The 25,346-nt window shown below is 45.5% G+C and overlaps 1 protein-coding gene across 1 annotated transcript in view; it reads left to right on the forward strand.

The window, feature by feature from the left end:
* Positions 1 to 5,731: 5,731 nt before the first annotated feature.
* Positions 5,732 to 25,346, forward strand: part of ZDHHC14 (zinc finger DHHC-type palmitoyltransferase 14) — a 293,821-nt gene continuing 274,206 nt past the window's right edge. Inside the window, 1 exon segment of the mRNA XM_043593110.1 lies at positions 5,732 to 6,290. Within this exon segment, the coding sequence (XP_043449045.1) occupies positions 6,046 to 6,290 (245 nt within the window). The 5' untranslated portion in view covers positions 5,732 to 6,045.

Raw genomic sequence — 25,346 nt, forward strand, 5'->3', positions numbered from 1 at the left:
TTCATCGGTTTGTCTTCTGGATCTAATGAGCTAAATAACAAACCAGGATATTGCTTAATACCAGATGATACTCCAGAAAAGATAGTTCTTTTTATTGCACCATTTTCTTTCATTATTTACTTTCTGTGTGTCTCCATCTTGTTTCCCCAACTAGATTGTAGTTTCTCTGCCACGTTCAACTTGTTTATCACAGTGTCCTTGTACATAAAAGGCAATAACAGTTATTTGTTATCTGTTTTCTAAGGCTTTAAAGGAGAGAATGCACTCTTTCAATTCAGGGTTTGTTTCTGGATTATTTGTTACTGTAAGGCATTCTCAAGGAATTTTTAGCTGGTCGTTCCTTTCCTTGGCCTCAGTTTTCTCATATACAAAACAAATGTTTAGGTCTATAACTCTAGATGCACTGAGATCCTTCTAGCACTGCACTTTGGAATCTATGCATTATTCCTTAAAGGCCAAGTACTCTAGGTTACTCTTCTGACCCATCAGGACTTCATATAATGGTAGTCACAGATTAAGTGCCTTCCCAGTGCATGTGGAGTCAATTCCAGTCACCTTAGACCCTGTATCCTCCCAGCCTTCTCTCTTAACACTCACCTTTCCCTCACTCTATTCCAGCCAGACTGGTTTTTCTTTGTACCCCTAAGAATTTTCCAGGCTTGAGGCCTTTGTACTTGCTGTTTCTCATCACTTGGTTCTCTGTTCAAAGGTCTCCTCCCCCAGTTCTCTCTGTCCCACAGCGCTGCCTTTTTCACCCTGTAATTGCACCCTGACATTGTCTTATCATTTAGTATTGGCTTTAATTGTTAGCATTTTATTTGCATTTATTGCTTGTTCTCTCCACCTCTCCCTCTAGTTCTCCCATATAAACGTCTCTTTTGGTTCCTTTTATAGCCCTACCATGAAAATAGTACTTAATACAGATCTGGGACAAACTAGGGCCCTAAGTAAGCAATTGTGACATGAATGAACGAATGAATGAGTAAACTCTACCGTAACTTAGAGTATTTAGATGGTGAGCTAAAATCTGTGGCTGTCACTCCAGGTTCTAGTGAACTTCTTTAGGTATGTATCCTAAGTGAATCAATTGCAGTAGGTCTAAGTAAACATGCAGTGGGAAGAAACAAGGAATTCCTAGGAAGACAAGTGCAAACAATCATACCAGCTTATCTAGAAACTTACTCGTAATGGGAAATTTAGATATAATTTACCTTTTTATTAAATTTTTAAAATGTGTTTATTTTTGAGAGAGACAGAGTATGAGCGGGGGAGGGGCAGAGAGAGAGGGAGACACAGATCTGAACCACATCCAGGCTCCAAGCTGCCAGTACAGAGCCCAACACAGGGCTCGAACCCACTAACCGTGAGATCATGACCGGAGACAAAGTCAGACGCCTAACCGACTGAGCCACCCAGGTGCCCCTAGATATAATTTAAAAACAAATAATTTATTTCTTTTTGTTATGGAAAATTTCAAACGTAAACATAAGTAGATGTAGATAAGATGAACATAATGGAAAATGGACTCTCTTGTACCCTGTGGTGGACCGTAGGGTGGCCCCCTCATCCAAGTGCCCATACCTTGTATAATCCTCTCCCCTGAGTGTGTACAAAACCTGTGGCTTGCTTTCTAAGCAAAATAATATGGCAGCTAGATGTCACCCCTTTGTGATTACTTATGTTATACAAGATTCCATCTTGCTAACAAACTCACTCCTTGAGGGGACTCTCCTTGCTGCCTTGATGAAGGAAGTGGCCATGCTGGGAAAGGACATGTGACAGTGAACTCCAGGTGCCCTCTAGGAGATGTGGGCCATCTCCAGTTGACAGCTAGCAAATAGCCAGCTACAGCTGTAAGGAAATGAATTCTGCAGTGACCTGAGTGAGCAAGGAAGCTGAAACTTTTCCAGTTGAGCCTCCAGATAAAACACAGCCTCACCAACACCTGGATGGTAGGTGTAAGACCCTAAGCAGAGGACCCTAAGTACCTGGACACCTGACCCATAGAAAGTGTGAGATAATAAATGGGTGTTATTTTAAGCTGCTAAATTTGTGGTAATGTGCTGCAATACATAACTAATTCAGATAGATCACCCAAAGTAAGCAATTTTCAATAGTTTGCCAGTCTTGTTTCATCTATCCTATCATGGTTTGGGGATGGGTGGGCTGGAGTATTTTATTATTTTATTTTATTTTATTATTTTAAAAATTATTTATTAAAACAGAATTTATTGTCAAATTGGCTAACATACAGTGTGTACAGTGTGCTCTTGGTTTTGGGGGTAGATTCCCATGATTCATCGCTTACATATAACACCCAGTACTCCTCCCAACAAGTGCCCTCCTCAATGCCCATCACCCATTCTCCCCTCTCCCCCGCCCCTTTCCCCCAGCATCAACCCTCAGTTTGTTCTCTGTATTTAAGAGTCTCTTATGGTTTGCCTCCTTCCTTCTCTGTAACTATTTTTCCCCCTTCCCTTCCCCCATGGTCTTCTAAGTTTCTCAAGTTCCACATATGAGTGGAAACATATGATACCCAACTTTCTATGACTGACTTATTTCACTTAGCATAATACCCTCCAGTTCCATCCACGTTGCTGCAAATGGCAGGACTTCATTCTTTCTCATTGCCAAGTAGTATTCCATTGTATATATAAACCACACCTTTATCCATTTATCAGTTGATGGACAATTAGGCTCTTTCCATAATTTGGCTGTTGTTGAAAGTGCTGCTATAAACATTGGGGTACATGTGCCCCTACGAATCAGCACTCCTGTATCTGAATAGGAATTATGGATAAATTCCTAGCAGTATTATTGCTGGGTCATAGGGTAGTTCTATTTTTAATTTTTTGAGGAACCTCCACACTTTTCCGGAGTGGCTGCACCAGTTTGCATTCGGACCAACAGTGCAGGAGGGTTCGCGTTTCTCCACGTCCTCTCCAGCATCTATAGTCTCCTGATTTGTTCATTTTAGCCACTCTGACCTGTGGGAGGGGGTATCTCAGCGTGGTTTTGATTTGTCTTTCTCTGATGAGGCGTGACGTTGAGCATCTTTTCATGTGTCTGTTGGCCATCTGGATGTCTTCTTTGGAAAAGTGTCTATTCATGTCTTCTGCCCACTTCTTCACTGGATTATTTGTTTTTCGGGTGTTGAGTTTGGTAAGTTCTTTATAGATTTTGGATACTAACCCTTTATCTGATATGTCATTTGCAAATATCTTTTCCCATTCACATGCAAATACTTTAGTATGCATCTCTAACAGAGAAGGACTTAAAAGCATTGCCATTATGCCAGAAAAATTAGGGCTTCCTTGAGAACCAAAAGGGGAGTCTTTTTTAAAGCCAGGAAGTCAATGGATCTAGTATATTAATTGGGCAGAGGGAGAAAAGGTGGTTGCTAGAAATTGAGTGAGAATAGCATCCCCTTGACCCAATGAGCTGAAGAACAGGTAAGTATATGAGAGCTTTCACTTGAAATGTCTAAGCCTTGCCTCCCCCCCCCTCTTTTTTTTAACAGCGCAGTCACAAAGTACTTTATGCGAGTCTGTCATACAAAATCTAAAATCATTCAAGCCCAATTCCGATTATATGTTTAAGATCCGACCCATTCCCCCAATTCCTGTTCTGGAATGGACCCTTATAAATTCCATTTTTTATTCGTAACTCCTTACAGTGCCTTATAACTGCCATCCCTACCACTTTTCCTTTACTACGGGAAGCTCTTTCCAACTGGCTCCAGTTCTTTTCCTCTCTTGGATAAACCGATATCGTCTACCTTTGACACTGCTCAAGGAAGCAGCGCTTTGCAAGGGGAAATTCTCAGGGCTCAGGGTACAATCTCATCGCCACCACCAGGGAGCTTTGAGATCTCTGGCAAGTAGTACAGTGTTCTCTAAGCTGGATACAATAGTGCCTCGCAGGGTTCCAGAGAAGATTAGATAAAGAACATGTGTAACGTGTAAAGTGTCCAGCACAGAGAAGGCACAGAGGCGCCCCACCATTCTCTTTGTTAGTTCCCATCTCCAGTCTCCGAGCACCAGAACGCCCAGCACCGCGCCTCTCCCGCTCTCGTCGCGGGGGATGCAGGGATTTGTAGTTTTTTGGTCCCCAAGTCGTAATTCCTCTCGGAGCCAGTCGGCGAGAGGAAGAACTACACATCCCAGTGGGCGGCGAAAGGAAAGTGGGGCTCGGAAAACCGAGCGTCCCCGCCCGGCTGCCTGCGCTTTCCGCTGCCCACTGGTTGTGCCCGGCACGCGAGGGCTGCGACCCCGCGGCAAAGCCAGGGAGGGCTCGAGCTCACGGGCCGGGCGACTGGGGCTGTGGGGCGCAGCGGGCAGGGGAGTCGCGGGCCGAAGAACGGCGGGTCCCTCTGCGGCCGCGGGAGCTCGCAGGGGAAAGGGGAGAAATAAAGCGAGTAAATCGCGAGCGCCCGTGTCGGAGAAGTGAGAAAGGGTTGGGGAGGCAGCCACCCCCGCAGAGCCTGACCGCCACGGGCTTGTCCTCGGGAGGAAGGCAGGGGCCGGGGCGGGTGGGGACCCAGACCGCTCCGCTCTCCCCGCGGGAAACCTGGAAGCCGGCCGGGCCCCGAGACCTCCCGCCCGCAGCCCCCATCCCGGAGTCAGGCCTTCCTCGTACCGTCCCTCCCCATTCAGTCGCAGGGCACCCCCGCTAACTCCCGGGCAGCAGCGGAGCTGCACCCGACAAGTCCACCGCGCGCCCCGCCGGGGGAGGCCGGGGAGGGTCACCTCTCCGCAGGGGTTCCTCAGGTCCCCTGGAGTCGCGAGAATGGATTTGCGTGTAGCCGTGTGAATATATGTTTGTGGAGGCGGCAGCTGCGGCCGGGAATAAACCCGGAGGAGCCAGAGTCTGCGGGCGAGTGCACGGCCGCGGGCGCAGACCCCCGCGCCGTCCGCGAGCGACGCCGGAGGGAGCCCAGCGTCTTCCCCGGGGTCGCCCGGGGCCCGTCCGAGGGGACTGGGGCTGGGGGTCCGCGGAGCCCGTGCGGGGCTTCGCGGGCGAGAAGGAGGAGCCGGAGGAGGAGCCCGGCTGGCGAGGCGAGGCGAGGCGAGGCGAGGGCCGCCGCCCACCCGCCCGGGAGGAGGCGGACCCGCTGCGAGCGCCGCGCGCGCGCCGGGGCTGAGCCTTGCAAACAAGTGTCTGTGGCGCTCGCCCCGCGGCCCTGAGACGCGCTCCGCCACCCCCGGCGGCCTTCCCTGAGCCCGGCCCGGCCCCTATGGGGCTGGAGGGAGTGAGGGAGCCGCCGGCCGTGCAGCCCACGAGCCGCCGCCGCGACCCTCGGCCCGGGCGGCCCCGGCAGCCCCGCGCGGGGGCCGCGGTCTGGGCTCGGCTGCCAGGCGCGCCGGCGCGGGGTCGCAGCGCGAGCAGCGCCCGGGCTGTCGCCGAGCCCGCTCCTGACAGAATAACGTGCTCGGTTTCCCCACCCCTGGGAGGGGTTGCCGGGGCCGCGAGCTGCCTCCCAGTTTCCACCGCTCTCTCCTGGGGAGGATCCGCCGCCGGGAGGAAGGATTAGAATAAACCTGGCCGAGGCGCCGAAGTGGCTCCCGAGGAAGCCGGGGCCGCCGCCTCGAGTCCCCTCGGGGCGCAGCGCTCGGGGGTCGGCGGGCCGGAGCCGAGGCGCGGCCGGCGGGCCGGCGGCGGCGGCGGCGGCGGCGGCGGGGCCGAGCGAGCGGCTGTGCGAGGGGGCGGGCGCGCGGCGAGCCGGGGGCCGGCCGGGCGGCCCCCCGCGCCCCGCGGGGCCCCGGAGCCCCGGCACGCGGGCTGGAAGCGACTGAGGACCGCCGCCGCGGGCTGCGGGCCAGCACCGTCCCTCCCGGAGGGGGACCCGGCTATGACAGCTGGGCTCCCGCAAGGGTTAACCTGGGTGTCCTCGGCAAAGTTGTCGCCGAGCCGGGAGCCGGCGTAGCGGCCGCGGCGCCGCGGCTCGGGGGGCGGCCGGGCGGCCGGCGGCGGTCGTGGCTCGGCGGCGCCCGCGCGGCCGGGGGGCTTCTGGGGGCGTGCGCCCCCAGCCGGCTGCCCTCGTGGATGCCTCCCGGCGGCGGCGGGCCCATGAAAGACTGCGAGTACAGTCAGATCAGCACCCACAGCTCCTCCCCCATGGAGTCGCCCCACAAGAAGAAGAAAATCGCGGCGCGGAGGAAATGGGAGGTTTTCCCGGGAAGAAACAAGTTCTTCTGCAACGGCAGGATCATGATGGCCCGGCAGACGGGCGTCTTCTACCTGACTCTCATCCTCATCCTGGTCACTAGCGGACTCTTCTTCGCCTTCGAGTAAGTGGCGGCGAAAGCTCCGCGACGCCCGGCTCCCCCTCGCCTCTCCCCGACCCCTGCCCCTCCCCTCGCTACTTTCGTTTTCCAGAAGCCTTATTTGCTGTACGTTGTTATATAATGCAAACCCGCTTCTCCCTCTTTTTTCTGAAAGGTCTGTGGCCCTTTGATCCCCGGAGACAGTGCAGCCCTGGGGCGGGCTCTGGGAGTGGAGAGGGGAGAGGGGACACTTGGAAGGTGTGCCGGCCTTGCCGCTGGCGCGGGTCGGGTGGCACCTCGCAGGTGACTGATTCTTGGTTCTGTCTCTACTGAGTTTGGAGACCGGCGAGCCAGCCCAGCTGTAGCTTTCTGTGGGAGGGGAGGATGAGGCTGATTTCTCAGGCAGCGATAAATAGAATTGACTTCCTTTCCTGCTCGCGAGCTATAGGGCATCTTGTTCAGCTCATTTACTAAATCTTCCAGGTGTCTTCACTATTCAGAATCTTGGCTTTTTTCAGGTTTCAGAGCGAAGGCCTGGAAGGGTAATTTCATTTTTTCATTCTCCTTAGATGGTCACCCTGGATCAACAATTTCTGATTTACCATGAGGTTTCCAAACTCTTTGCTTCAAAAAAAGTTTTTCCATTAAGAACATGTTGCAAGCGAACCCTTTATTCTCCCTTCCTGACGTTGGGGAACAGGTGAAAGGAGACTTCCAGCCTGTTCAGGAGAAGTATGACACTGCATGGTAACTTCTGATTCCAGAAACAGTACTTTGGGACTTTAGGGCTTTTATCTGAAAAAAAAGTGCATGCAAGTCTTCCCCGTTTTCAGGAAAATCAAGTTGGCCAGTGGCAACTGTCCTCCTGCCAACTAATGAAAGATTTTCTTATTTATTAATAGATTAGATAAAGTAGTTTAACCACATTCCAGAATCAATTTCAATTGCCCTTACTGGGTCCAACATTTGCAATGCAGCTTCTTATGTAATTCTTAATGGTATCCTTTGCTCAATAAAAGTTATAGCTACACCCCCATCCCCAATTAAAAAAAAAGCAATACAGTTATTGGGAGTTCTTTGTGCTTCCAGTATCCTGCTTATTACGGGACATGGTACCCATTCAGTCTCCATCTTTTTCTGTTGCATAGGGTTAATTAAACCTTTGTGTTTATTTGCTTTTTGTCTCTGATGAGTATTCATAGGCTCTGGTTTTGTGCCCAGTGTTTGGTGTTCCAAATGCTATGTCAATCAGAAATGAATGATCTCTTGACAGTGTGATGCTTTTCATGTAAAGCCCTCTGACTCTGAGGGGGAACGTTTTGTGCCTCAACATTGTGCCGTGGTGAACAGTTATAGCAGGATTGAGTTAGAACAGGTGAGGACAGAGATCTCCCAGGTAAGCCACTCACGTCCCCCAGTCCTCACACACAGCCCCTCCATTTCTCTCCTAGAAGTTTAACTTTTGGGCAGTTTCTCAAGGAGGGTGGAGCCTGTTGGGGGACTTGGGGTGGGAAGGGGAAGGTGTGAAAGGCTTTGGGAATGGCGGGAGAAATGCTCTGTTTCTCCTCTGTTGTTCCCCTTGTCCCTTTCCAGAGAGCCGCTGGTCCTGACAGACCTGGGTCTGAGTCATAATAGATTCAGGCACTGAAATGATGATGCCATGTGGTTGAACACAAATGCCATCCTTCTAATGGTGGCTGTCATTTCAGGTGGTCTTCTGGAGTATTCACGATGTTCCTAAGGTGAAAGTTTTGAACTATTGGCATTTTTTTTTTTTTTTTAGCAGTTTTAAGGGTGGGGAAAATGGGTTAATTTTGTGAACTCAGCCACAGGTGTGTTTCATGCAGGATGATGAATGTTTCATTTTCTGTCTACACCCAAAGCCACACTGAATGGTTAGAGATCCCCTCTAGTTATACTTGCTGTCTTTTATTTTCTTCGTTCAAACATTGCTTTTAAGCAAACCATCGCTTCTTGAGCCCTGCGTGTGTTTCTTCCAAGAGCTCCCCAAAGTCCTCACTAGTAGGTTGTCAGGGATGTTTCTCTGCTGTCAGCATTGTGTTAACCAGAGGCTATAGGAATAAACATGTGTGCTGGGATTTTATTAGCTCCTAGTGGTAGCTTCATTTTTAGATAAGCTCTGTGTGTTTTGGTCTTCATGAGTGTTACTTCAATTAGGCAATTTGAAATTTCAAGAAAATAGGCCAATCCTAGGATGATGCCTCAGTTGGGAAAATCATAGGGCTGTTCAAACCATAGAATATTATGGTTTGGCTAAGAATATTTGTCACTGTGTTGCTTTTAAGTTCTTTATCATTGCTAATGACAAAGTGAAATTAAATAACTTTGGCCAAATTAATTTGATGAACTCGGAGAAGCAATTAGTTCCATGCACAGGGTATGAAATGCCAACAGCCTAAAAGAGATCAAAAGAGAATGCCAGTCTCGTCTGCCCACTGCCTGCCTTCCTTCTGCCCTTCCTTTAGCTATTTATTGACTATATACTACGTGTTTGCCTATTTGGCTTAATTTCATGTCTAGATAACTTTAATATGAGTAGAATTCGTGTTCAAACATTAGAGTCCATGTCTCCCCATACAGTTACAAAGGGTAAGGACAAATTTGAAGACACGTGACCTAGCTTCAGACCTCTTTTTCCTGCAACTGTTCCCTACCCTGCTTCTCATTCCCAACCTTGAACAGATGACAAGGAAGTTCTTCTGAGAGAAAGGGACTTATGGGAACATAGCAACAGGTGTCGATACTGCCTCTGACACTGGGAAAAAGGCAGGGTAGAAATGATTATTCCCACATTGAAGGGGAAGTGACGGAGGCATTGAGAGGTGAAATAACCACCCTGGGTCATACACTAACTGGAGGCAAGAGTTTCTGACTGCAAACCTTTTCTGACCCACTGTTCTGCTCTTTCTCCGAGTATAGAATAGTGCTTGAAGACTTGGACTTCGGAAGACAGATTCCAAGATTCTAACCAGGAGTATGACCCTGAGAAAATAATTGGGCTTTTCTAAGCATCAGTTTCCCAATCTGTTAAATGGGATTAATACTCTCTACCTTAAAGTGTTGTGAAGATTAAGTAAAAAAGTATACTTAATACAGTGTCTCATACATAGTAAGTACTCAGTGAATGGTACCTGTTATCAGAGCAGACCTTAGAAGTAGCTTCCCAAGGACTCCCTTTTCTGAGAGCCTTTGAAGGAGGGAGTAGATGGGTTAATAAGCAAGGATCCTAGTGATAGCATATTGGGCTGAAAAAAATGCAGACCCGTGTAGTTTGCAATAAATCAAGACCTTTGTATGACTCAGGGGAGTGGCTTCACTCTTGCCTCTTCAGAGTGGGAGTCTTGCAGAGATGTCTGGGGACTGCCCTGGTCCAGACCAGAGCAGGAGCACAGAGGAAGCCTCCGAGAAGCAGGGACTGGATTTCATTTCCGTTTTTAGAGCTACCATCTTAGAACCGTGAAGACAGTAAAGAAAGCTACTAGAAGCCACCTGATGCAACTCTACTCATTTTCAAGTAGGGTCAGGCTCTGCATTTTGGAGCATCCTGTGTTCAGCGTAGGCACTGTTAGAGAGTGACAGCATTTTGTAGTTGTATTCAAGAGGGGAGGGGGGAGGCTGGTTGCAGCGCTGTCCAGACTTGTCACTGCTCCTTGCGGTTATTGAGGGGCTGGTTCGTCGAAGACTCACAGCAACATCCTCATTCTCATACCCCCATCCCCAGAATTGCAATTTGCAAAGATCAGTGAACCTTATCCATTTCTTTGTCTCTTCTTCTCTGGCACACACATCCATACAGGCTGCTTTTGTTTCCAGTTGAAGTTTTGAAAATGTCTTTGGTCCTGAACGATTGACATCTGCTAGTCACTGATCACAGGGACAGAAAGAAGCAGATGAACCAGGCAGCCAGATGAGGTGAGGGGAGGCCTGCTCAGCTCTTGGACTTGACAGTCTCCCAGTTCTGTGCTGTGGTCACAGACAGTCTGGAGATGTCTCTGGGGCTGAAACACTTGGGAATGTGGAAGCAGTCTTAAATTTGTCATCACTGGAAGTCCACTGATGAGTTGTTTTTTGAGAGCTGCCAGTCGTCTTCTCCCTTCTGATTTCCCTCTTTCCTTCCTTTTCTCCTCCCCTCCTTCCTTTGTTTCTTTGCCCTCCTCCTCCTTCTTTCTCTGGCTAATCCCCTCTGAAATAATTGAGGAACGATAGAACTGGGGTGATGTTTGCTTTGAAGATGGAACATAGGACTGTCCCCCATAAACAAAAGTGCTATCTCCTTTCATTTCTCCCTTATGGATTGGAAATCCTTCATTATTTAGTAGAAGATACTGCCATTACAACATATAAGGACCCTCTATTTTCTCAACTGCCCTATTGAGAACTGCATCAAGTTTTCCTCCATCTCAGAAAACAGACAGAACGTGTCCTATCTTCTGGCCGGATGCTGGCCATGCCATGCCTCGTAGAACACCATGGGCTTAAGAGTAGACAGTAGGAGATGACCATCAGGTGCTACCCTGACCATTCCCTATTAACCAAGTAGGTGTTGTCAAGGATACTTTATAGCCCACAAGATCCACGAGAGTTTGGGATCCACAGGAATTTCAGGTGGCATCAAAACCTTATTAATGACCTCTTGGCGTGAGGGCACTGATCCATTCATTGGTGTGCAAGGTCAACGCATGTAAATTCCATGAGGATAGGGAATGCGTTAGCTTGTTCATTGTTGCGTTTTATCTCCGGTACCTAAAATAGTACCTGGTACATAGGAGGCTCTCAGTAAATATTTGTTGTTGATGGAATAATGGTAATACTGAAACACTCTGAAAAATAACTCCCCCACGCTTCAGTTTTTCATCTTGTAAAGTTGTAAACACTAAAATTTCTCATGCCTTACAGAGCACAGTTGCCTTAGAAACTTTGATTATTAGATGTAATTCTTCTGAATTTAGAATTGGGTCTCAGCCCTTTTCAAATACATTAATTGAAGCAGAGGAAATAAAAGGTTTCTTAGCTATTTAGAAAACTAGTGACAGAGTTGAGATGTTCCCTTGGCCAACTAAGACCTCTCTGTAGTTTTTCTTTATTTTTTAAGTAAATGCTTTGAGCAAATAAAGCACACACACACACACACACATATGTATATATACACATACATATATACACACACACACACACATATATATATATCACTGTTACCCAATTACCACTAGTACCTAGAATAATTTTACATTTTATTGTAAATGTTCTTGACTTTTGATACTTGAATTTAATAAAACTCTTAAGGAGACTGTTGACTCTCAGCTAGTGGGAAGTGATACCCAGTTATGCAGAAAGGACGCCTGTAGGTTCCCGTAATAAGGTAATGATGGTCAATTACTTAATGGGCCATATCTACATAACCTGGAGATTTTTCTCTTGCAGTGCAATGTTGCACATAATTTATTCACGGCAGAGTCACTATGTCTCAGCAAAAGAATTTAAATTAAGTGTTTCAAGGAAGTGCATTCATTTTTTTTGTAGCTGAGGTTGGTGGGAAAGGGAAGGCAGTGGTGGCCAATAGGTATTTCTATTTAGTTACATCTGGGAATTTGGGTCTGATAAAAAGTTAGTTCAGGTAAGTGTTGGGGTCCATCTTAATGCTTTTGTTTAGTGCTTTACTAAATATAAATGTTGGTCCCAAATCAAACTGGTTTTTTACAAACTGGATGATCTTCTATCTGCTCAGTTCTCTCCTTTAGATAATATTATATCCATGCAGAAGATCATATGTAACATATGTGCAAGTGTTTAAATAAAATACCACCACTCAACTCAAGAACCACATCGATACCAGGGCTTTTGAATCTGTTCATACCCTTTGGGTTTTAGCTCTGTTCCATCTCCCTGCTCGCCTCCCTGAGGTCATCACCACTTGAGCTTAGTCATTATTAATGCCTTGCCTCTTTTTCCTCAAGGTTTTTAAATGTATACATTCGCAAATAATAGATTATTTAGTTTGGCTCATTTTTCTATATAAAAAATAGAAATAAAAAATTCCTATGTCTATAAAAAAGTAAAGAGATCTTTTGTACATGTAAAAAAACCCTTCCATCTCTGCCCTTTCCCCTCCTTCTCCCCGGACAATTAAACAGTAAGTTGCAGACATCATACCCTTTGATACCCAAATTGTTCAGTATTTAATTCTTTTGTGTGTATGTGCGTCAGAGAGGGAGAGAGGGGGAGACAGAGACAGAGAGGGAGAGAATCTCTACACTCAGTGTAGAGCCAGACATGGGGCTCAGTACCATGACCCTGGGATCATGACCTGAGCTGAAATCAAGAGTCAGCCGTTCAACTCATTGAATCATTCAGGCATCTCTCAGCATTTAATTCTTTTTTTAAAATGTCTTTATTTATTTATTTTTGAGACAGAAAGAGACAGAGCATGAGCAGAGGAGGGGCAGAGAGAGAAGGAGACACAGGAGCCAAAGCAGGCTCCAGGCTCTGAGCTATCAGCACAGAGTCCGACGCGGGGCTCGAACTCACGGACTGTGAGATCGTGACCTGAGCTGAAGTCGGATGCTTAACTGACTGAGCCACCCAGGCGCCCCTCTCAGCATTTAATTCTTGAGCAAAAGACCTTTTCTTAACTTAACACGGTACAATTGACCCTTAAACAACACAGGTTTGAGCTGTGCGGTCTACTTATATATGAATTTTTTTCACAGTATAGTCCTGTAAATATATTTGCTCTTCCTTATGGTTTTCTTAATAACATTTTCTTTTCTCTAGCTTACTTTATTGTAAGAATACAGTATATAATGCATATAACATACAAAATATGTGTTAGTTGACTGGTTACCTGTCAGGCAATAGTAGGCAATTAGTAGTTAAGTTTTGAGGGAGTTGAAAGTTATACACCCATTTTCAACTGTATGGGGTGAAGTGGGGTTGGCACCCCTAACCCCCATTTTGTTTAAGAGTCAACTATAATGGTATCAATTTCAGTCAATTTAATGTGGCTGCAACAGTCCATATTCAAATTTTGCTATTTGTCCCAATATTGTCGTGTTTAACTTTATGATCTTGGTATTTGTTTGTGCCTATATAATATGTCTTGTTTCTTTTTTCTCCCTTCTAGCCTTCATATAAGTAAACTGCATATTTTTAGTATTCCATTTTATTTCCTGTAACAAATTTAGGTTGTATTTCTTTGTATTTTTTTAGTAGTTTAAGAGCTCAGCTATGCATCTTTACCCTATTAGAGTCTACCTCCAAGTAGTAATACTGTACTTCACAACTAATGTAAGAAGCCTAATACATTATAATTCTACTTACTTCTCTTACACTTTATAAATCTTATTGTCATATGGTATATATCTGTGTGTGCTATAAAGCCAGTAATGTTACTACTTTAAAGCTGTCAATAGTATGTAAAAGAAACATAAACATACATACATACATACATACGTGAAACAAAGATACTTTAAAGTAAAACATATATACACTTATAAAATCTAAAATAACATATACATTTATACATATATAAAATGGAGATAATTTTAAGTGGAGTTTTATATTTATCTTTACATATTTACCATTTCTAGTACTGTTTATTTTTTCCATCTTTATTATTTCTCTTTGGCCTAAAGTATTTCTTTTAGTATTTCTTATAATTTTTTTTTTCAACGTTTATTTATTTTTGGGACAGAGAGAGACAGAGCATGAACGGGGGAGGGGCAGAGAGAGAGGGAGACACAGAATCGGAAACAGGCTCCAGGCTCCGAGCCATCAGCCCAGAGCCCGACGCAGGGCTCGAACTCACGGACCGCAAGATCGTGACCTGGCTGAAGTCGGACGCTTAACCGACTGCGCCACCCAGGCGCCCCTCTTTTAGTATTTCTTGATGTAGGTCTGCTGGTGACAAGTTCTTAGGTTTTGCTTTTTCTGAAAATGTTTCTTTTGCCTTCATTTTTAAGGGAGAGAAGATATTTTCACTGGATATAGAATTCTAGTTTGACAGTTAAAAAAATTTTTTTTTTTTAGTGTTTATTTAGCTTTGAGAGGGAGAGTCACAGAATGTGAGTGGGGGAGGGGCAGAGAGAGAGGGAAACACAGAATCCAAAGCAGGCTCCAAGCTCTGAGCTGTCAGCACAGAGCCTGATGCAGGGCTCGAACTGTGAGATCATGACCTGAGCCGAAATTAGACACCCAACCAACTGAGCCAACCAGGCACCCCAAGTTTGACAGTTTTTTAAATCAGAACTTTGAAGACATTGGCCCATTGTCTTCTGGCCTCTTTTGTTTCTGATGTGAAGTTAGCCTTTATTTTTAGCATATTCCCCTGTGGTATGTAATGGCTGAGTTTTTTCCCATCTGATTTTGTATTTTGTTTTTTCTTTTTTTTCAGCAGCTGAACTATGACATGCCCAAGTGTAGTTTTCTTTCTGTTTAGGGTCAGGCTTTGCTAAGACTTCTTGGATCTGTGGGTTGATATCTTTCATCAGTTTTAGAGATTTTTTTTCCATCCATTGTTTCTTCAAGTATTTCTCTTGTCTCTTATCCCATGTTTTTTTATACTCTTTTCTTTTTTAATTTTTGTTTTTCAGTTTGAATCCTTTCCTCTGCTGTGTCTTGTTAATGTTAAACCATCTTTAATGTCTTATTTTTTTATTTTTAGCATTTCTACATTAAAAAAATAGTTTTTATATACCTTAAAAACTAATTTCCATTCTTTTCCTGAAACTCTCCACCTATTCGTGTCCATGTTTTCCACTGGATCCTTTAACATATTTTTTGGTAGTTATTGTGCCTAATGATTCCAACAGCTGTATCATCTCTGTGTCTGCTTCTTTTGGCTGTTTCTTCTCTTGGCTGTGGGTTATATTTTCTCCCTTCTTTGTGGGCCTCATAATTTTTGATGCATGCCAGATATTGTGTGTAAAAGAATCATAGAGGATGCAGTAATATAAAAGGGCATGCCTTTTTATCAGGGTACTAGTGTGTAGGCTGAGTCAATCTAACGTGTTATTGAAATGCGTGTGATCTTTATTGAAGCTTTCATTAGATCCATTTTGTCACTGAGTTCAAATATTTTGAGGACAGAGACTTTCCCTTTAGCAGGAATTGAGATCTGACCCCTGACTAAACTCTTAGTTTTCTTTATGCTTTACAACCCAGCAGCAGCTTACCCAACTGTGGAAGATTTCTGTTTTTTAGCCAGTATGCCAGCATTTTGGAGTACTGGCGAGTTTGCTTTTAGTACTGTCCCAGCCTTCGTCACCACAGCACATCTCTCTCAGTCCAGCTATCCAGCCTCAGCTTTTGGAGGGCTGCTGCAGTGCCTATGGTGAGGGCCTGAAGTGCATAAGGGAGATTTTTTCAGTTTTTATGCTCTGACCCCTGCTACTCTTGGGAAGGTCCTGTAGCCCCCAGGGCAGTTGCCTCTGAACTCTCCTGTCCTGCCCCCAGCCTTTGGTGTACTCTTGTTGTGTGTTTGGTGAAGATGTATGGGAAGGAGTTGGCTGGTGGTGCAGACTTACTCTGTGGTTCAGGCTCCCTGGAATTCATATCCATACAGCCATCCACTGGCCATTAAACTTGCTTAAAAATTTACCTGCTTTCTCCTTACTCCTGGCTATGGTGGATTCCTGTTTTTCCTGCCACTTTGCTAGGAGTGGAAGCAGCTGTTGGCCTTTCTTCTCTTGGGAAGGGCTCAACACATTTAAGCTTCTGTGCACCCTCAGCTCCCTGATATATTTTAAAAAACTGCTTTTGTAGCTAATGTGGCCCCACTCTCATTGTCAGAGTGGGAGTGATTGCTTTTACAACTTTCAACTTGTGATTTTTTTTTGTTAATATTGTGTTTCTTAGATTTATGCATGTGGTTGCATATATATGTAATTAGTTTTTGTTGCTATAATATTTGGTTTGTGTAAATACACTCAATTTATTCCTCATACTATTTCTGGTCTTTCTTTTTTGGACTTCTTGCTGATTCTTGGCATTTACTATCATTTTAAAGGATACAGTATGCAGTGCTGCCTCTTCATAGGTTTTGGTTTCTTCTTAAATGTGTCCTGGCAATGCCAGTGACATCTGGGCCCAAGTGCTTAGGCCTGGTGGCAGAATTTAGCATGAGATTCAATCTATGATGCTTTTATATGATGGTAAAATAGTTATCAAAGGATAAATCATAACTATCAACTGATCATTGAAGTTATGTACAATTAAGAGCAAGGTTTATAGAAATCTGTATCCTTGTGATAAGTGAGATACTTTATCACAAATCTTCATCTGCCAGTTTAATTTGATGCTAGTTTTTCATTGATTTAAAAAGAAATCTTAACTTTTTATCCCCCACTTCTAATACTTTGAGTATGGAGTCTCTTGGCCGATCTCACGTCCAGCTTAAATATAAACCCTCAGAACACTTGTAATTAAGGTTCTGTTACTGACCTCTTGTCATGTAGCTGGCTCTGGTTGAAAGTCCTGATAGAAGGGATTTATGATTGAACCAGGCAGCTCTCAGCTCATGTAGACTCTTCCGTCTGCCTAGCTCTCTACATGAGCAAGAAAATCTCTTCCTCTGCCATGAGCAGTCCCAGAATGAAGAGAAAGGTGACAGCTGTGTGTGTGTGTTCGTGCGTGCATATGCGTGCGTGTGTTCTTTTCCCGGGACTGCGTTCCTCCAGTCTGTAGATGCTGTGCTACCCTTAATTGAGGTCTATTTTTGCCTCTACCTCCTTGGCCCTTCACAGCTGGAAACTAGAATGCCGTCGGAACAGGCTTCTCTGTCTCCCTCTAGGGATTTTTGAGGTAGAGCTTCTTTCAACTGTAATGAGACCTTTTTTATTTTAGAACGCTTTAAGCACATTTGGACAGAACATACCATTTTTAAAAATAGGAATATAGTAATTTCCATACATCTTCAAACTGGGTTTTAAAACTGCTGACCTCAAAGTCCAGGGGAACCTGGCCTCGCTGTTGGGAGCCATCAGAGTGCGACCAGCCTGGGCAAGGTGGCCGATAGAGAAGCGTGTAGCCAATGGCCTCTGGGGCTGGATGTGGTTTGCCTTGAGGTAGTCCTTCCGTGGAGGAATTCTGCCTAACTCACTTGGGAAAGGATTTAAGCTCCCTAAGGCTGGTATCTTGTCAGGTGCCTCTCATGAATACAGAAACAGCTTATTTTAACACAAAACATGGAAGTCTATTAGAGGCATTAGTTTTACTTGCTGAGGTGAGAAATTATTGCCACTCTTGTACAGATAGTAAAAATAAAATGGGTCCCCAAAGTGTGTGTTCCTGACTACTTCCTTGAAAAAATCTGGTATCCTTCTTTTTGGCTTTTGTTTTTTCCTTTTCTCTTAATGGTGTAGGAGATTGTGACTACTTTCTCTTTACTTGAAACTTTTCTTCCTTTGGCTTCTAGGATGTTTGTCTTCTGCTGATCTTTTTTTCCCCTCCTGTATTGTATCTATTGTGTCTTTCCTGCCCTGGATTCACTTTGCTCATTCCCCTCCCGCCTTTCTTACTTTCTTGAGCAAATTTGAATTATCGTGGTGATCACTCTTGCTTCTTCCATTGTGACTTCCATCTCTTCTTCTCTTTCTCCCTTGCCTAGGGTGCTTGCCTTCTAGTCTTGAATTACTCTTGCCTGTGGAGATCTCTCACTCAGTTGTCCTCTGATGCCCAGAAGGCCAGGCATTGAGCGCTGCATGTGTTGTTCCTGGATCCACACCTCTCAGTGAAGACAACACCTCCCTAGTCCCCAGCACTGTGCCTCAGGTGTGCTCCTGTTTCCCCCTTTCTCTTGGACTTCAGCCATCACCCTCTTCTGATCCTTTCCTTGCATGTCTCTTGGGCTGTATTCTTCCTCTCTGTTTCCATACGTGATGTGGCGGTTTTCAAACATATTCATAAAATCTTTAATCCTCTTTCTGTAAAAAAAAGGATGGACTATAATTCTTCTCCTTTTTTTTCAATGTTTATTTATTGTTGAGAGAGAGAGAGAGAGAGAGAGCACGCGCATGAGCAGGAGAGGGGCAGAGAGAGAGGGAGACACAGAATCTGAAGCAGGCTCCAGGCTCCGAGCTGTCAGCACAGAGCCCGACGCGGTGCTTGAAGTCACAAACCGTGAGATCATGACCTGAGCCTAAGTCAGATGCTTAGCTGATGAGCCACCCAGGCGCCCCAGTTCCTCTCCTTTTGAATATGTGGGTCTACCTTAGTCTTTTTAGAACTGAGGTTCTAAAGAATAGAACATGGCGGAAGTTTAGCCGTGTGATTTCTGAGGCGAGGTCACAAATGTGATGGAGCTTTCATCTGGTGCCTGAGTTCCATCTGTCTCAGGACATGTACCTTCAGAGCTGCAAGCTACCATGTGAGAAGTCTAGCTCCATCGTACAGAGATTCCATACAGTACAGAGGCCGTGTAGAGAGTCCGGACCACACAGGGAGGTGCCCATGGATCTCCCAGCTCTTCCAGCCCCCAGCTGTTCGAGTCTTCCTGGTGCAGACATGTGAGCGAGTGAGCCTTCACATGATTCCACTCCCCTACTTCCCCGAGTCTTTGAGCCACCCCAGCGGAAGCCGCATGGAGTAGGCATGAATTATTCCTGCCATGTTCTCTCCACATTGCAGATTTGTGGACAGAAGTGTTATTGTTTTAAGCCATTACCTTTTGGAGAGGTTTATTAGACTGGAAAGCTTAACTACCAGAAAATCTCAAATGAAGTGTTGAGACTATTTTGGAGTATGCGGCAATTACTGCGGGACTCACAACACTAAAGTTATAGTGCTATAACTTGAGAGGTCTTTTTTTTTTTTTTTAAGTTTATTTATTTATTTTGAGAGAGAGAGAATCCCAAGCAGAGTTCGAACCCATGAACCAGAAGATTATGACCGGGGCCAAAGTTGGACGCTTAACCGACTAAGCCACCCAGGCACCCCTGTAGCTTGAGAAGTTTTAAAAATTTATGGTAGCATCAGGGTTAGCTTTTCTCGCCACTTCCATTCGGACGTGTCCTCGAATAGGAGAGAAAGGAGTTGCTACTCAGTAATGCATTCACAATTGTGCCAAATTCCGGGTCTAACCCTCGGTAGAAGTGGTTTTTTTTGTTGTTGGAAAAGTGGTTTGAGCTCAGTGATGTAGGTCCTCATCAGCCCATGCCTGGACCACAGCCCCGGCCTCCTTTCTCAAATTTTCTTCTGTGTTGTGTTTGTTATGTTTATAGTGATAGACTCTCACACCCATTTTGTGAAAAAGTAAATGTACACAAAACTGTTGAAGTCTGGTTTTTAAGATCTGTTTTTCTTACAATTTATTAAGAGTGACAGATGACAATCTCTGTATTCTTGGAGATCTCTGTGTAGAGCCATCCATCTGTTGACTTTGGAGAGGGTTCATTTGGAAACGTGACCCTGGTAGGGACTCCTCTCCAAATTGTTGTGTACTAGGCTGCTCATTCTTCCCTGGGTTATTGAGACTGGGGACCTGGCTTACCTACCCTCCATGCTTTTGACCCACTGAGTCCTTTCCAGTAACAGCCTGTGGTCGCCTTATGTCTGCAGAGCCATGCTGCCCCAGAGATGGGCAGCTAGACAACCAGTGACTCCCAGTGACCCGATCTTTCGAGTGGGCCTCAAAGTTATATAATCAATGCAGTTTATCATCTTGAATGGTACTATTTTGAGGCCTTTTAATGCCGTCAATTTCCCATACACACATTCTTGATGACAGATAAGTACATTTTTGAACATATAAGCCAAAGTCAAGTTAAATTCTGTAGCTATATATAGTTTATTTGTCTTTCTGACCAGAGAGAAAAATTCTTTACTCAGATCTCACACTTACTAGCTTGGTATAAATTTTCCTGCTTCATCTTTAAGATAGCAGCCCATGCAAATTAAATTCTGGAATGGTCCCAACACACACATTTAAATGGTGTTTATACTCTATTTAGGAGACATACTGACTTTGTGTTTCTGTTTCTATTTCTTTAGCTATATGCATATTTTGTGCAGATATTTCAAAAGGTATGGTCTTGTCTTTTAAAGATAAATAGATACTGAAAGTTAGAGAACTCTATTCTTTGTCATTAAATTACTATTTAGTCAGGATTAACATTGAATAACATTGTATACAGGATTGTCTCTTTGGCTCAAATAAAAAAATAAAGGTAAGAGGTATTATTTTTTTAAGTTATATTCCTTTACTGAGCTAGACAATTATTAAAGTTCTATTTTTTATTTAAAAGTTGAAATGGCAACAAAGTGTCCCATTCATTCATTACAGAACTCTCTTGCCTCTTGGCTATGGATGGTTATAACGATATAAGAAATGATGGATCTGTTCTCTAGAACATGAGATTAATATTCCTCTCCACTCTAAAGAGGGTACGAACTTTTTGATTTTAGGATGTTGGATGGGTTTGGTCCCATCACCCAGACTTGACCCTGGTTGGTGTTTTCAAAAAAGATCTCAAGCTTTCCTGATTGCAAGCCCTGATCACGCACAACAGGGAGAGTTAAAGTGTAGAAATAAATGGAATTGGTTTCCTTTCTCCTCATTCTCTCTTTCCTCTGCATAAGTTTTCTGTTGCTGCCATAACAGATTACTGCGTAGTTAGTGGTTTAAAATCACACACATTAATTATATGACAGTTCTGTAGATTACAAGTTGGACATGGGTTCCCTGGAAGGGGCAAGACCTTGGGCTGGACGTCTTTCTCCAGCTACAGGTGGTTTCCTGACAGGGACTTGGCTGGAAGCTGACAGATGCCAGCAGTCCAGTAGCTGGGAGAACAAATGCTTCTGTCCTAAAAAGAATAAACAGTAGGGTGGGGTGGGAGGGGTAATCTCTATGGCAGATGGCAGCATCCACTACAGTTAGTGACAGTTGAATGTTGCAGGTGGGTCAGCTACCTGGTGGGATGACCCGGATTGGGCGGGGGGTGGGGAGGGGGACAATCCAACAGCAGAGGGAGAGAGGGATCCCATCTGGCAGGCCACAGATGGGATCAGGGCAGCCCCAGGGACCTAAAAGTGTCAGGCAAGTCTCTAGTCCTGGAGGGTCACAAAATAGAGCCTCAAGTGTGGGGAACCTGAGGAGTTTGGGGCAGGGATGTGCTCCTGGGACTGGACACCGTGTGAAGGTAGCACAGCAGCCTCCTGGCAGGGGAGAGTCCCTGACGGTGATGTTGGTGCTCTGTCCCCTCTGGATCTGCATCTTAGGACCTGCTGAGCCAGCCTGCATTTGTGGGGAGAAGGGGAAGGCAAGGCTGGGAATCAGGCTGAACCTGACCGTTAATGAAATTCCCTTCTGAGTATGAGATGGACCTTTGTCTCCCGGAAAAGACTTTATAATTGCCATTGTTTTCTGCCTCTGTCTTCACCAAGGACAGAATATGGCAGTAATTAGCGATGCTCTAGAAAAAAGCTTAAAGAAGTATTCTTTCTTCTGAATCAGGAAAACTGTGGAGATGTCTTATAGGAACGCAGTTGGTTGTATCAGACTGAGCTATTTCTCCTTGTATTTTGGAACGAATATTGTCATTCTTATTTATTTTACATTTTTTTTCATTAGTCATAATGATTCTCTACCAGTAAGGCTGCTCTCGGTGGCTACACTGACCAGCACAGGGACAGGGGTGGGGGGTGGGGAGAGAGGAGAGCTCTGACTGTGTGCACAATACACGTGCAGGGCAGGTGTGGCAGACAGTTTACTTGTTTCCAGAATATCCACAGTCAGGTTCATTCAGCCTCCAAAGAAAATTATTGTTTTTTATGTTTATTTACTTATTTTGAGAGAGAGAGAGAGGGAGAGAGAGAGAGACAGAGACACAGAGAGAGAGAGAATTTCAAGCAGGCTCTGCACTGTCAATGCAGAACCAGACACGGGGCTCAGTCTTAGCCCCGGTGAGATCATGACCTGAGCCAAAAGGAAGAGTCACTTAACTGACTGAAACACCGAGGTGCCCCCAGAAAAGTGATTTTACTTGAAGTGTCTTGTCTAATACATTGATCAAAATACTTAAGACATTGGGGCGTCTGGTGACTCAGTTGGTTAAGCATCCGACTGTGGCCCAGGTCACGGTCTTGTGGTCCGTGGGTTCGAGCCCCATGTTGGACTCTGTGCTGATGACTCAGAGGCTGGAGCCTGCTTCCGATTCTATGGCTCCCTCTGTCTCTCAAAAATAAATAGACATTAAAAAAAAAGAAAATTAAAAAAAATACTAACGAAGACATCTACGAACGTATGCTGTATTTTGGAGGGCAACTAAAATGTTTGTTTCCAGACCATTTGATCAGACCATGCTCTCCTGATTCCCACGCTTAGACCGATAGGAGACATCATCCTTGTGAACGAGGGTTCCATCGCATCCTTCAGCCCATCTATTTTTTTCTCAACACTCTTCCCATATCTTTCTCCATGAAATATTTACCCCTCTTTTGCTTTTGCTAGTATTTCTGTTCCCTTTACTCAAGAAGTACCAATTGAGCATCTCCTGCACGTCAAACACAAGGTGTCATGTATTGGGGATTCTTTGTATATCCCATGGAGGGGCTGTGGTCTCCTGTCAGGGCCACGGTTGGCATTTTCCGAGTCTCTGAATAAGCACCGTGCCATGAGATAAGAAATAAAGGCACTTGCAACATTCATCATGAGTAATTGTATGTATATGCCTTTTCTTCAGACAGGCTTAGATCTCATTCTTTTTTTTTTTTTAATTTTTTTTTCAACGTTTTTTATTTATTTTTGGGACAGACAGAGACAGCATGAATGGGGGAGGGGCAGAGAGAGAGGGAGACACAGAATCGGAAACAGGCTCCAGGCTCTGAGCCATCAGCCCAGAGCCCGACGCGGGGCTCGAACTCACGTACCGCGAGATCGTGACCTGGCCGAAGTCGGACGCTTAACCGACTGCACCACCCAGGTGCCCCTCTTTTTTTTTTTTTTTAATGTTTATTTATTTTTTTGAGAGAGAGAGAGCACAAGTGGGGGAGGGACTAAGAGAGAGGGAGACACAGAATCCGAAGCAGGCTCCAGGCTCCAGGCTCCATGCTGACAGCACAGAGCCCAACCCGGGGCTCAAACCCACAAACTGTAAGATAATGACCTGAGCTGAAGTCGGACACTCAACGACTGAGCCACCCAGGCACCCCACCCCTTTTAAGATTCTTGTTTCAAAGGCACAAAAGCAGTTTTTCTTATTGTCATTCATATGAAGAAAACAGAGCCCCCGGAAGGTTCACGGTGTTGTGAAGAAAGGTCTGGAGCCAGAAACTCTGCCTTCCGTGCTCTTTCTAGTACGGGAGCTGGGCTTTTCTGCCGGGCTGGAGCTAACCCAGACATTGACTCTCCCCCATGCACATTTCTTTGCACATCACAGCTTTTTTTGAGGCTATGCCTGATCTTCCCCATTCTCTGTGGACCCCTCCCAGGGACCAGGCTGGCCAGGATGGCCCTGATCCTGATGCCACACATACACCGTCCCTACTGTTGATGCAGGCCTGGGTTGGGCCCCCAGCAAACACTGGTCAGACTGCTTTGCAAAGGGACAGGAATGATGACATCTGTCCCAAGGGGAGGTTTGCTCAGAGTCAGTTGTGTCATTACCACCAGGTCTGGATTAAACCCTTTCAAAAGCCATGAACATGAAGAAGTCTCCATGGCCAAACCCCTTCTCCACCACCACATGTAACTTGTATACAAAAATAAGTTGTAAAACACAAAACTCACCTTCTTCCAATTGCAAAATTATGAATAAGCTCGCTGAAGCTATACTTTCCTCCGTTTTCACGCCCTTGCTGTACTGATGTCCTAAACCATTGTGTGGTCTGCCCTGGGGATAATTCGCCAAGGTCTCACCCTAGAGAGTTGTAGGGATAGAGCCAGAGTGCCAGCCACACTGGAGCCCTTGTCTGTGTCCTACCTACCCCAGCAAGAGAATGCCAATGCCGCTGTTGTCTCCACTCATGCTGTCACCACTGTGCTTCCTGGAGGGCGGCACTGGGGACAATGACTGCATAGCCCCTACATAGCCCACACTCTGAACAGTGACTTTTTAAAACTAGAGCATGACTTACACCCAGCAGTTCCTCATGGAGACCCGCGACACAGGCATACACGCACATCCACACACACACTTGCACACGCACTCACTAAAATAGATTCACAAAGCGACACTTCATGTGCAGTGAGCTCTATTCTAGTCACTGTATTGTTTCATCCTAGAATATTTCACTTAAGAAATCCTTCTGGCCCACTGCATTGATTTAGTGACACCCCCCCCCCCCACCCTACAAACGGAGGAACACTGTGCCATCCCATGACAGCCAAGACACCACTGCTGCCCTCGGGTGCCAGGACCCCACACCCCCCGTCTTCACCCCTGTGTGTCTTCTGCCTGAACTCCTTCCCTCACTTCCAGACGCACACCTACGAGATGTGCAACAACCCATCTTTCCTCGTCTTACTCAAGCATACGTGTGTCGTGCAGCCTTCTCGACACCCCAGTTGTGGACACAGCTATGTGCTAATGACACTCATTGTCCCGTGTCTCTGGCGCTCACCGTGTGCCTTCGTTTGCTGTGCATGCCTTTCTCATCCGCCGGCTGGGGCTCACTGAGCCCTGGCCTGTCCTGCTGTGCTTTGGCTCCTGTGCATTTGGGACCCGTATGTGGCACACAGTGGGTACTGAATCAGTGATTCTGGAACTGCATTAAAATGATACCCTTGAGTGGAGGGGCCAACCCAAACCTGCTTTTCCAGCCAGGCACATCTACTGATAGGTTCCCATACATGCAGGGTTCGCATTAGCTCCATTAGCTCTCCGTCACATGCTAAAGCCTTTCTACAAGGGGCAATGAAATAACCATGATCAGGAACCCAAGGTGTAGACATAGAGGTCAAAGACATATAGAAACACTGGTGTTTCGAATAATGGACTTCTAAGAACTTTTTTTAGAAGCGTGAAAACATGTAAACATAGGTGGTTTTTAAAATAATGATTTTTTTTCCATGATTAGTGTTGACTCTTGTCAATCTAGGACAGTATTCTAGAACGTTGCTAGCTC

Source organism: Prionailurus bengalensis, chromosome B2, assembly GCF_016509475.1.
Source record: "Prionailurus bengalensis isolate Pbe53 chromosome B2, Fcat_Pben_1.1_paternal_pri, whole genome shotgun sequence".
In the NCBI taxonomy this organism is placed as follows: domain Eukaryota; kingdom Metazoa; phylum Chordata; class Mammalia; order Carnivora; family Felidae; genus Prionailurus; species Prionailurus bengalensis.